Consider the following 12,290-nt stretch of genomic DNA (forward strand, 5'->3'; position numbering starts at 1 on the left):
CAAGTGTAACTAATAATCTATTATTTATATGCCTAGTCACTATGTAACGCTGAACGCGTCCTTCTGTTTGAAGCTGAGCTGGCATATGCGCAGTGGTATGTTGACGTCAGCATAGCACTATGCACTCGCCAGCCGTCACCACACTAGCATCATGGTGAGGAAAGGGAGAGGCGAGGGACCGCCTGCCCACATCACACGAATCATGGTGAAGGAGGTTAGCAGTGTACAGACATCATGTGTCCTGTAGATGGCTGCACATGTACGCAGGCTGCTGACCGGCGTGCTATGATACAGGGCACGGGCTATGCGGGCTGGGGTTGCAGGATGAGGGGTATGGCTTCAGCACTGGGGTGCGCGGGGCCTCCATGGAGGCTGCACGGTGCTGTGTTTTTAAAGAGGATGGCAGTGGTGTCTCAAACCAGGACGTCCATGCAGCAGAAGGTGGAGGAGCTGCTGAAGCAGGTACAGCTGTTCCGGGCCTGGCCGAGGTCACTGACGACACTGCGCCGACCACAAGGGTGTGCGCTGCTGCTCTCTTGTTATATGCCAACACACACACACACACACACACACACAATTCACAAACGTCACCTGCACCGACCACCAAACGCGGCTGCTCTCTGTTATCTCCCAATACACACGTGGCCATTCACAAACATCGCCTGCACCGACCACAGCATGCTGCTGCTCTCTGTTATCTGCCAATACACACTCAACCAATTTACTGACTATATCTGCGCCGACCACTGCACGTTACCGCTATCTGCCAATACACACACACATGCAGACAATTCCATGACGTTACCTGCTCCAACCACCACATGCTGCTGCTCTCTATTAATTTACTATATAATGCTGAAAGTGTCCTTTGGTCTGAAGCCGTTTCACAGGTGAGTGCTGAGTGCTATGTTCACGTTGTAGTTGAATTCTTCGATAAAATAGCGTCTGAGTCAGCGCGTGCGCATACTACCACCTCCGGTGCCTTTTTATTAAATACAATGTCTCTGAATATCACCAGTCACCAGTTTGTTTTAGGTGATAGTCGCTGACACAGTGTCTTCAATAAAATATTGCCGGCATTGGTAGTATGGGCATGCACTGAATTCGGCGCCATGTTATTGAAGATTTAATTACAACGTGAACATAGCACTGCAAATGCAGCGGCCATGGGTCTGATGGCAGCTGCCACTGCACAATATTTAATTAAAGATGAGGAATAGATAAAAAAAGACCCCACCCAAAAAGTTCTGTAACGATGCTAAATCATCTAGCTAGCTAGTGTGCGTGCGTGCGTGCGTGCGTGTTTGTGTGTATATCTATATATATATATATATATATATGTATATATATATATATATATATATATATATATCTATAATATCCAGCAGATGGTGTTTGATTGGAACTGTTAGCATTTGTGTGGTTGGTGAGGATGTGATGCAGAAGTGGAGTTTTCTCAAGAGTAGCAGTGAGACTATGGAAGGTTTGAGGGGTGGAGACGGAGCTGGGATGGAGCTTGGGCAGAGTCTCAAGGGAGCTTGAATTTTGTCAGTATGCGGCCCTGAAATGCCTTGTGGCAGCCCTGTCTGGATCCTTTAGGTCTGAATCAAGTGTGACATTTTCACATAGTCTATGGTGCATATGAGAAAAACAAAAACAGATGCCACCTACATAGTAAAAAATGGATGAAGAAAAACAAAAAGCCAGCACTAAATGTGCACTTCAGCACTAAAGTTCCAAACTGTACTTACAAAAATTTTTGAGATTTTTGGCAAAAAATTGCAATTTCTTGAGCTGTCTCGCCACGTCACGGCAAATCTCATTTGAGGCAGTCCTACACTAAAATATTTTTATAAAATGTGCCATACGGCCTCACATATGAATAGTAGAACTGCTCTCAGCAGCACTCACCTAGTCTATTTCAATCCCGTACCCATGACTGAGACATGGCTGTGGGCGGGACAGGTCCAAGCAAATGCTGCATGAAGTAAATAGCCTGTGGACAGGGCCTGATGACAATGTGAACAGTCACCAACCGCCAAAATCTAGACAGATGGAATACATCCCAAATTGGGGTGCATAGCATGGTGGGGGTCAGCCACCGACCAATTCAATGAAGAAAAACAAAAAGCCAGCAATAAATGTGCACTTCAGCACTAAAATTCCAAACTGTACTTATAAAAATAAAAAAACCTTTAGGTCTGAATCAAGTGTGACATTTTCACATAGTCTATGGTGCATATGAGAAAAACAAAAACAGATGCCACCTACATAGTAAAAAATGGATACAAGGGGGGGAATTGGTAAAAATCTGATGCAGCACGCTGATGAAGAAAAAAAAAACCTTACATCTAAAGGCCAAATTTGGAGTGCCTGATATTTTTGCATGTGGGCACAGCAGTTCAGATCATGGAGAGCTCAAGAGTTTTTTTGCTGAGTGCAATAGAGACGGACCATTTTCCTATTAGTCTAAACAAGTTTTTTTTTGTTTGGCAAATTGGAATGTTCATAAAATACCAAAAAAAATCACAATGGAGTGGGCACCACTTGTATATAGATGGAGTACTAACCAAAATACATGCAACACATATGTTATTCAAAGGAAAGACATGTACAAAAGCTCGCTTTCACTTTCTGAATGTAGATTTTTATTATGTAGCAAGCGGAAAAAATGAAAATGTGCATGTTGCAGCAGAACTTGTTTTCTAAGACACAAATTGGCACTAGAATCATCATGCCATCACTTTAGGTGTGTTCATGAGTGGAGCATCTCCCTGCTTCTCTCAGCCGATAGCTTCCAGGCTGCTGTCCACTTGCAGACACAGAATAGCACCTCATAAGGCACAATTCCACTTGCTTTGTAACTGGTAATGGGCCCGCTATGTCTGCCCCTGCTTTCTGGTTATCTGTATACAGCCAGCTATCAGTCACTGGTGAGCGCTGGTGTATTCATGTGATGGATGCACTCTCTTTACATTGTGTACATCAGATCTATTCTGCACTTCCTAATGCCTATGTTTCCTGACTCCAAAGTACTACATTACACATGTTTTCTCTATGTGGTCAGTGCCAGTAAGACAATTAGGAGAACCACTAATAACTGAATGTTTTCTACTATCTGACCAGAAGATAAAAGCTATTTTCCTGGATTTCTTATCTAACTAAATAACTGGATAAACCCACCACAGGTATGAATGTGTTTATGTAAGTATATAACACGTGCATGTCTGTGTCTCTATTGCACTACATCGGACATGCTTTGACTCCATAGAGACTAAAAGATGTTATCCACTTTCAGAAAAACTTTTCCTTTAATTTCCTGTAGCAGTTAAAAAAAACAAACTATGGCTTACTGGTTCCAGCATGGAGTGTACACTACTGACTCTTATGGACTACAGAACTGATGTCCCATGACAGCACCGCACAAAGTAACTGTCCTCAGCGGCTCTACTGGTATAGATGGCACAAGTTACTGAGGTCACTTATTTGCTGCCAGGTTGTCGATGTGACATCAGCACAAGATATGCCAAGAGCAGCAGCAAAGACTCGGTGCTGGATCCAGGCAAGTAAAGCTCATGAGCTCAAAGGCAAAAGCTTCTGAAAGGGTAAAACATAATTACCAATAACTCAGATTTTCATTTGGAGGCAAACACTTGTCTCTAAAGCGGGCTTTACACGCTATTATATTTCTAGCAATAGCTTACGCAAAAGCACCTGCCCCCGTCGTGCATGCAATATCGTGTGAACGCTGCCGCAGCGAACATTATCGCTACGGCAGCGTCACACGCACTTACCTGGTCGGCGGCGTCGCTGTGACTGCCGAACAATCCCTCCCTCAAGGGGGAGATGCGTTTGGCGTCATGGCGACGTCACCAAGCGGCCAGCCAATCAAAGCGGAGGGGCGGAGATGAGCGGGACGAACATCCCGCCCACCTTCTTCCTTCCTCATTGCAGGCGGGACGCAGGGATGGTGAGGTTCCTCGCTCCTGCGGGTTTACACACAGCGATGTATGCTGCCGCAGGAACGAGGAACAACATCTTTAAACAACCATTAACAATTTTTGGTTTTAGGACGACCTCTCCATGGTGAACGATTTTCACCACTTTGAAAGACGTGTAAGGTCACTGGTAAGTGTTACACGCTGCGATACCGTTAATGACACCGGATGTGCGTCACTAACGACGTGACCCCGACGATAAAACATTAACGATATCGTAGCGTGTAAAGCCCCACTTACGTATGAAACAAAAAGCCAGGGCTGTGGATCATCAGAATTCTTGTTATTTTGGATTTTTTTTGGATAAGATGCAACAAACGTTACTATGTAGAAAAAGAAAATCAGTCCAAGTTCACAAAATATATACTCTTATTCTGTTGCATGTCCTCATTTATTAATTAAGTAGTATTTTGTACATAGTAGTGGAGATATTCTACATGGGTGGTCACTGATCAGCTCATAAATAGTGTTACATTACTAGTATCAATGCTATTATCAGTCCTATAGATAAGACAGATCATCATAGGCAGGAAGTGCTGGGAGAACAAAAGAGTTGCCTGGCTAGATCAGAAATTCCGATCTCCCATTAAGGCTGGACTCACACGAGCGTATAACTCGCATGAGTATCAGAACGCAACGCCCGGCGTGGCTGGCTTCTCTGCTGACAGGAGCAGGTGAGCTGCATGTATTTCTATGTGGCTGACATGCTCCTTTCCAGAGTGTGTGCGGCCACACCAAGTGATGCTGAGGGTACCCTAACTAAGGAGAGCGCTCCCTTCCTATCACCTCCTTTGTTTTATCTCTGCTGGGCAAAACAGAGCCACAGAGATTGCAGGGAGTGTGTGTGTGTGTGCACTGGGCCATGTGTCAGGCACTGGAGCTGTTGCAGGATATAATGGGGGCTGTAGGCAGAGTCTAGGCAGCCTGTGATGAGGACAGGATATGTCCTGTGACATAGCCCATTATAAAAGACAGAGCAGAGTGATGACAGCCGTACTCCCTGCTCTCTGGTCTCCCTAAGGCCTGTTTCACACTTCAGTGAAAAACACAGACGTCGCTCTGTGATTTACGGCACACGTGGTTTGTCCATGTGCAATCCGTGATACGTGATTCGTCATCCGTGATTGCCCATGGAAATAAATTCACCTGTTCCCGCTCCTGCTGTCCGTGGTGCTGAACTCTTCGGCTCTGCTGTGTTTCCGCTCCCGCTGCAGCTACTTCCGGGTTGGCTGTTCCTGAATACATGAACATACATGAACATGCATGAGAATAAACATGGCTCTGAAGCTGAGGCTGGAGAAGGAGAGTTAAAAATGTTTTTTATTTTCAATGTCTGTGTTTCTCTGGCACTTGTTTTTCACCATAGTGTGGTCCGTGGGACATCAGTGATGCCAGAAAAAAACAGACATCTCTCCGTGCGGCAATCACGGACACGCGTGTACACCGCACGGAGACACGGTCAGTGAAAAATCACTTATGTGTGCGCAGACCCATTGATTTTAATGGGTCTGCGTATGTCTGTGATTCTGTTATGTAAAAACATCTAGCACATACGTACCAGAATCACTGACGTGTGATAGAGGCCTAACCCACAGTGAGCAGGTGGCAGGGAACTGAAGAGGGTGTGACAAGACTGGTCTTGGCTTCAGTTGTGACTAGTCTCTGAACAGAAAAACTCTAGTTGGGGTGTAAGCAACTCCTCCAGAATCAGGAGAGAGATGGTAACATCACCAAGTGTGGTGTCCAGGGAACGGTGCAGAATGCTGACAGGGAGTATATTACAAACTGTCAGCATTCTGCAGCCTAGATACACACATTACATTTAATAAAAAGCCCAGACAACCCATTTAATGATTTCTTGAGTTCTCCAATTCGGCCTTAAGGGCATTTCCTCTCCACACATTGTGTTCCTTCTTCTTCATATTCCTTTTTTGATATCCAGCTTTGAAAGGTTCCCTATAAGAACAAAAAAAAAACCCATTACTAGGTTTGTCACCATTTTACACTATTATTTTGGTTGGCCAATCCTATTGTTGTCCAATGTTTGTTAAGGAGGTAAAACAGAGTTTACAGAATGTGATTTTTCAATGTATTGATTTATTTTACTCACTTATATATCATCATTAGTTTCCACAACCCTTTACAGACATCATCATCACTGTCCCCATTGGGGCTCACAATCCAAATTCCCTATCACTGTGTTTGAAGTGTGGTAGGATACTAGAGTACCAGGAGGAACCCAACAGAATCATGGGGAGAACATAGAAACTCCTTGCAGATGTTGTCATTTAGGCTACATTCACACAGCAGTATTTTACATCAGTATTTGTAAGCCAAAGCCAGGAGTGGAGCAAAAAAATGCAGAAGTGATGCCCGTGTTTTCCTTAGTCCAATTACTGATGTAAAATACTGACCAAAATATTTCCGTCTGTACATAGCCTAGGTTGGGACTGCATGCAGACCTTTTTAGTAAGATTTTCCAGAAGTATGCAACTCATTGGTCAGCATTTATGAGAACCAGTAGTTTTTGGCCAGCCTAAGGAACGGAAACAGTGATTTATGCCAAATGTATTTAGATGTGCTTACCTCCTAATAAAATTAATGTATTGGGAACTAACAGTCAGAAAAATAAATAGATTTAGGCTAAAATGTATTGTCAGGCTATCAAAAATATTGATAAAGTGCAACTCCATGGAGACTCAACCCACTTTTCAAATTTAGGGAGTAAGGGCTTATTTGTATGCCAGTTTTTCATGTATTAACAGATAGCACTTGTACCTCTGACCATTTAGGGGGCTGTTCATACGTCTGTTTTTTATCGGTCCGTGCAAAACTGCAGAGGCTCCTATATTCATCCTAGTATCGGATCAAATCGGCAATGCAAGTCTATGGGTTCTTGAAAAAAATCGGACAGCACTCGTATGCCATCTACTCTTTGTACTGCTTGTTTTTCATGGACTGATAAAATAGAAGGTGGAGAAGCTTTTTTTCCCATCCTCAGTGAACAATTGCTGAAACTCTGATGAAACTCGGTCCATTTTTCTCATTCATAATAAAAACAGGTCTGGATGAGGCCTAAGAAGAATAATAATCATTGTGATTTTTCTTTGACACAGTTTGTTAAAAACTAGTGTAAGCTTCTTAGTTAATGTTGTCCATGTGCCTGCTACACCGTGAAAATCTGCCCTTATAACAAAGGATGTAGATAGGCCAATGACCCGATTAATTTACAGCACTTGAAGATATTCAATAACTAAATATGTTTAAGTATTTTTAACTGGATCCAGTTGAGTAAATATAGAAAAATAATAGATTTAAAAAAACACTTTAGGCAAATCATATGGATATACAGTGCCTTGCGAACGAAAGTGTTCGGCCCCCTTGAATTTTTCAACCTTTTCCCACATTTTGGCTTCAAACAAAGATAAAAAATTAAAATTTTATTGTGAAGAATCAATAAGTGGGACACAATTGTGAAGTTGAACGAAATTTATTGCTTATTTTAAACTTTTATAAAGAACTAGAAGGTGGCCCGATTCTATGCATCGGGTATTCTAGAATTTACGTATTGTGTAGTTAATGTATGATTTTTGTTATATATATATATATATATATATATATATATATATATATATATATATATATATATATATATATATATATATATATAGATGTTGTTGTGTGTAGTTACTAAGTGTTTGTGTAAGGCGCTGTACATGTTCTGGGTGTTATATGGGTGTGGTGGGGGATGAGAGCGTTGTTGTTTGTGTGTTGCATGTGTTGCGTTATTTGTGGAGCGCTGTGTGTCTAGTGTTGTGTGTGTGTGTTGTGCGGTTTGTGTGAAGTGTGTGTGTGTGTGTTTTGGGGGAGGTATGTTTTGTGCAATGTGTGTGTTAAGCGGTATGTGCGTATATTTGTGTGTGCCGCGGTGTTTGTGTGTTGGGTGTTGTGTGTGTGCGGCGTTGTCTGTGTGTGTGGGTGTCTGTGTAGGGCAGTGTTTGTGGTGTGTTGTGCAGTGCGTGTGTGGTGGTGTGTGTGTTTTGGGGGGAGGTGTGCACCCCCCATCGTGCTCCATCCCCCATGCTGCGCACCCCCCATCGTGCTCCATCCCCCATGCTGCGCACCCTCCATCGTGCTCCATCCCCCATGCTGTGCACCCCCCATCGTGCTCCATCCCCCATGCTGTGCACCCCCCATCGTGCTCCATCCCCCATGCTTCGCACCCCCCATCGTGCTCCATCCCCCATGCTGCGCACCCCCCATCGTGCTCCATCCTCCATGCTGCGCACTCCCCATCGTGCTCCATCCCCCATGCTGCGCACTCCCCATCGTGCTCTATCCCCCATGCTGCGCACTCCCAAACATGCTCCATCCCCCATGCTGCGCACCCCCCATCGTGCTCCATCCCCCATGCTGCGCACCCCCCATCGTTCTCCATCCCCCATGCTGCGCACCCCCCATCGTGCTCCATCCCCCATGCTGCGCACCCCCCATCGTGCTCCATCCCCCATGCTGCGCACTCCCCATCGTGCTCCATCCCCCATGCTGCGCACTCCCCATCGTGCTCCATCCCCCATGCTGCGCATTCCTCATTGTGCTCCATCCCCCATGCTGCGCACTCCCAAACGTGCTCCATCCCCCATGCTGCACACTCCCCATCGTGCTCCATCCCCCATCGTGCTCCATCCCCCATGCTGCGCACTCCCCATCGTGCTCCATCCCCCATGCTGCGCACTCCCCATCGTGCTCTATCCCCCATGCTGCGCACTCCCAAACGTGCTCCATCCCCCATGCTGCGCACCACCCATCGTGCTCCATCCCCCATGCTGCGCACCCCCCATCGTGCTCCATCCCCCATGCTGCGCACCCCCCATCGTGCTCCATCCCCCATGCTGCGCACTCCCCATCGTGCTCTATCCCCCATGCTGCGCACTCCTAAACGTGCTCCATCCCCCATGCTGCGCACCACCCATCGTGCTCCATCCCCCATGCTGCGCACCACCCATCGTGCTCCATCCCCCATGCTGCGCACCCCCCGTCGTGCTCCATCCCCCATGCTGCGCACTCCCCATTGTGCTCCATTCCCCATGCTGCGCACTCCCCATCGTGCTCCATCCCCCATGCTGCGCATTCCCCATCGTGCTCCATCCCTCATGCTGCGCCCTCCCAAACGTGCTCCATCCCCCATGCTGCGCACTCCCAAACGTGCTCCATCCCCCATGCTGCGCACTCCCAAACGTGCTCCATCCCCCATGCTGCTCCATCCCCCATCGTGCTCCATCCCCCATGCTGCGCACCCCCCATCGTGCTCCATCCCCCATGCTGCGCACCCCCCATCGTGCTCCATCCCACATGCTGTGCACTCCCCATCGTGCTCTATCCCCCATGCTGCGCACTCCCAAACGTGCTCCATCCCCCATGCTGCGCACCACCCATCGTGCTCCATCCCCCATGATGCGCACCCCCCGTCGTGCTCCATCCCCCATGCTGCGCACTCCCCATCGTGCTCTATCCCCCATGCTGCGCACTCCCAAACGTGCTCCATCCCCCATGCTGCGCACCCCCCATCGTGCTCCATCCCCCATGCTGCGCACCCCCCATCGTTCTCCATCCCCCATGCTGCGCACCCCCCATCGTGCTCCATCCCCCATGCTGCGCACTCCCCATCGTGCTCCATCCCCCATGCTGCGCACTCCCCATCGTGCTCCATCCCCCATGCTGCGCACTCCCCATCGTGCTCTATCCCCCCATGCTGCGCACTCCCAAACGTGCTCCATCCCCCATGCTGCGCACTCCCCATCGTGCTCCATCCCCCATGCTGCGCACCCATCGTGCTCCATCCCCCATGCTGCGCACTCCCCATCGTGCTCCATCGCCCATGCTGCGCACCCCCATCGTGCTCCATCCCCGATGTTGCGCACTCCCCATTGTGCTCCATCCCCCATGCTGCGCACTCCCCATCGTGCTCCATCCCCCATGCTGTGCACCCCCCATCGTTCTCCACAGTCACACATCAGACAGTATACACGCACACATCTGATTGCATACCCTCCACACACACCCCACTTCTCCCTGTGCCCACCGGTGGGCGGTCCCAGCAGCTGTGCTGCACGCCGTGCTCCTCTGCCGACACTCACAGATCCGATCGCATACACTCACACACACACACACTCACACATCAGAACACACTCACACACATCCGATCGCATACACGCACACACCCGATCGCATACACTCACACACACACATTGACGATATTGCACATACGCGCTCACACAATCACAACATCCGGAGATACCACATGCTTCCTGCCATGTGATCCTCCGGCAGGTCCTGGAAGGTCACTGCACGCACAGTATCGCCGCCGAGAAGCAAGCGATATCACGGGATGTTGTGAGTTGATGCGATCTGATGTGTGTGTGAGAGTGAGTGTGATCTGATGTGGGTGTGTGTGTGTGTCTGTTCTTATGTGTGTGAATGTGTGTGTGCTCCGCCGCTGCAGGACCTTGATGCGCTTACCTGGGAGCCGGTGTACGCTGGTAACCATGTTACACAATATTACTCGGTGTACCATGGTTACCAGCGTACCCCGCCCCCCGCTCGCACGGGAGCCCACACCAGCATACGCCGGCAACCCCAGCAATGCGAGGGTATGTGTCGGCTGGGTTGGCGGCGTACGCTGATGTGGGCTCCTGGGGGTACAGCACTCACCTGGGAGTCGGGGCTCCGTATCGGTTCGGGGAATATGTGCGGGGGGCGGGGCCAGAGCGAGTGTGCAATGCGTGAGGGGGGGCGGGGCGTGGCCGAGTTGCCAATGCGTGCAGAGAGCTGGGGCGAGAGACCACTCCGTGCGGGGGGCGGAGGCGAGGCGAGCGGCCAATCCGTGCGGGGGGCGGAGCCGAGGTGAGGCGAGCGGCCAATGAGACGCTTGTCGCGGTAAGGACAGAATTTTGGAGCAAGACATACAGACAGACAGACAGACAGAATAAGGCAATTATATATATAGACTAGAAGGTGGCCCGATTCTACGCATCGGGTATTCTAGAATTTACGTATTGTGTAGTTAATGTATGATTTTTGTTATATATATATATATATATATATATATATATATATATATATATATATCACACTATGAAGGAAAAGACATGGATCGCACATCCCAAAAATACATTGATCTAAAAGCCGCTAGGCAAAATATTAAATAGAACATGAGGTTCTTTTGTTACCATTCTGATCAGATTGTATTAAGCCCACTGCCACGTCACGGCAAACCTCTTGAGTGGGTCCCTAACCTGACCTTTTTGTGTGGCACCGTGCACCGACCACCGCCGCAGCGACAAAGCGCCAGCAGGGCGGGCGACCTGGCGCCTCACAGCACCCATGCTGCAAGGCAAAGCCCCCAAGGCTCCAGGCCGCGCCGCCCCACCGACACCACACCACCACAACAGCAGCCACCACACAGCACCAGCACACAGTGAGAGGAGCTGTGCACTCACCTCCCACTGGCTCCCATATGTGAACTGGGAGCAAAAAGAAGGCTGACCCCTCTTGCAGTTTCCTGCTGATTAAAATCACCTGTGCCAAATGGGGAGAGTGCAGATCCAAGCAAAAAAAGAGGGGGATAGAATGTTGTATAACACACTATGAAGGAAAAGACATGGATCGCACATCCCAAAAATACATTGATCTAAAAGCCGCTAGGCAAAATATTAAATAGAACATGAGGTTCTTTTGTTACCATTCTGATCAGATTGTATTAAGCCCACTGCCACGTCACGGCAAACCTCTTGAGTGGGTCCCTAACCTGACCTTTTTGTGTGGCACCGTGCACCGACCACCGCCGCAGCGACAAAGCGCCAGCAGGGCGGGCGACCTGGCGCCTCACAGCACCCATGCTGCAAGGCAAAGCCCCCAAGGCTCCAGGCCGCGCCGCCCCACCGACACCACACCACCACAACAGCAGCCACCACACAGCACCAGCACACAGTGAGAGGAGCTGTGCACTCACCTCCCACTGGCTCCCATATGTGAACTGGGAGCAAAAAGAAGGCTGACCCCTCTTGCAGTTTCCTGCTGATTAAAATCACCTGTGCCAAATGGGGAGAGTGCAGATCCAAGCAAAAAAAGAGGGGGATAGAATGTTGTATAACACACTATGAAGGAAAAGACATGGATCGCACATCCCAAAAATACATTGATCTAAAAGCCGCTAGGCAAAATATTAAATAGAACATGAGGTTCTTTTGTTACCATTCTGATCAGATTGTATTAAGCCCACTGCCACGTCAC

General features: G+C 48.4%; 1 protein-coding gene across 1 annotated transcript in view; it reads right to left on the bottom strand.

Moving 5' to 3' along the window:
• Positions 1–4,370: 4,370 nt before the first annotated feature.
• The window catches only part of LOC142296679 (actin-like protein 6A), a 43,773-nt gene continuing 35,853 nt past the window's right edge, over positions 4,371–12,290 (bottom strand). The window contains exon 14 of the mRNA XM_075340597.1: positions 4,371–5,954. Within this exon, the coding sequence (XP_075196712.1) occupies positions 5,877–5,954 (78 nt within the window). The 3' untranslated portion in view covers positions 4,371–5,876. The remainder of the gene's footprint in view (positions 5,955–12,290) is intronic.

The sequence above is a fragment of the Anomaloglossus baeobatrachus genome, chromosome 3 (genome assembly GCF_048569485.1).
Source record: "Anomaloglossus baeobatrachus isolate aAnoBae1 chromosome 3, aAnoBae1.hap1, whole genome shotgun sequence".
NCBI classification, from domain to species: domain Eukaryota; kingdom Metazoa; phylum Chordata; class Amphibia; order Anura; family Aromobatidae; genus Anomaloglossus; species Anomaloglossus baeobatrachus.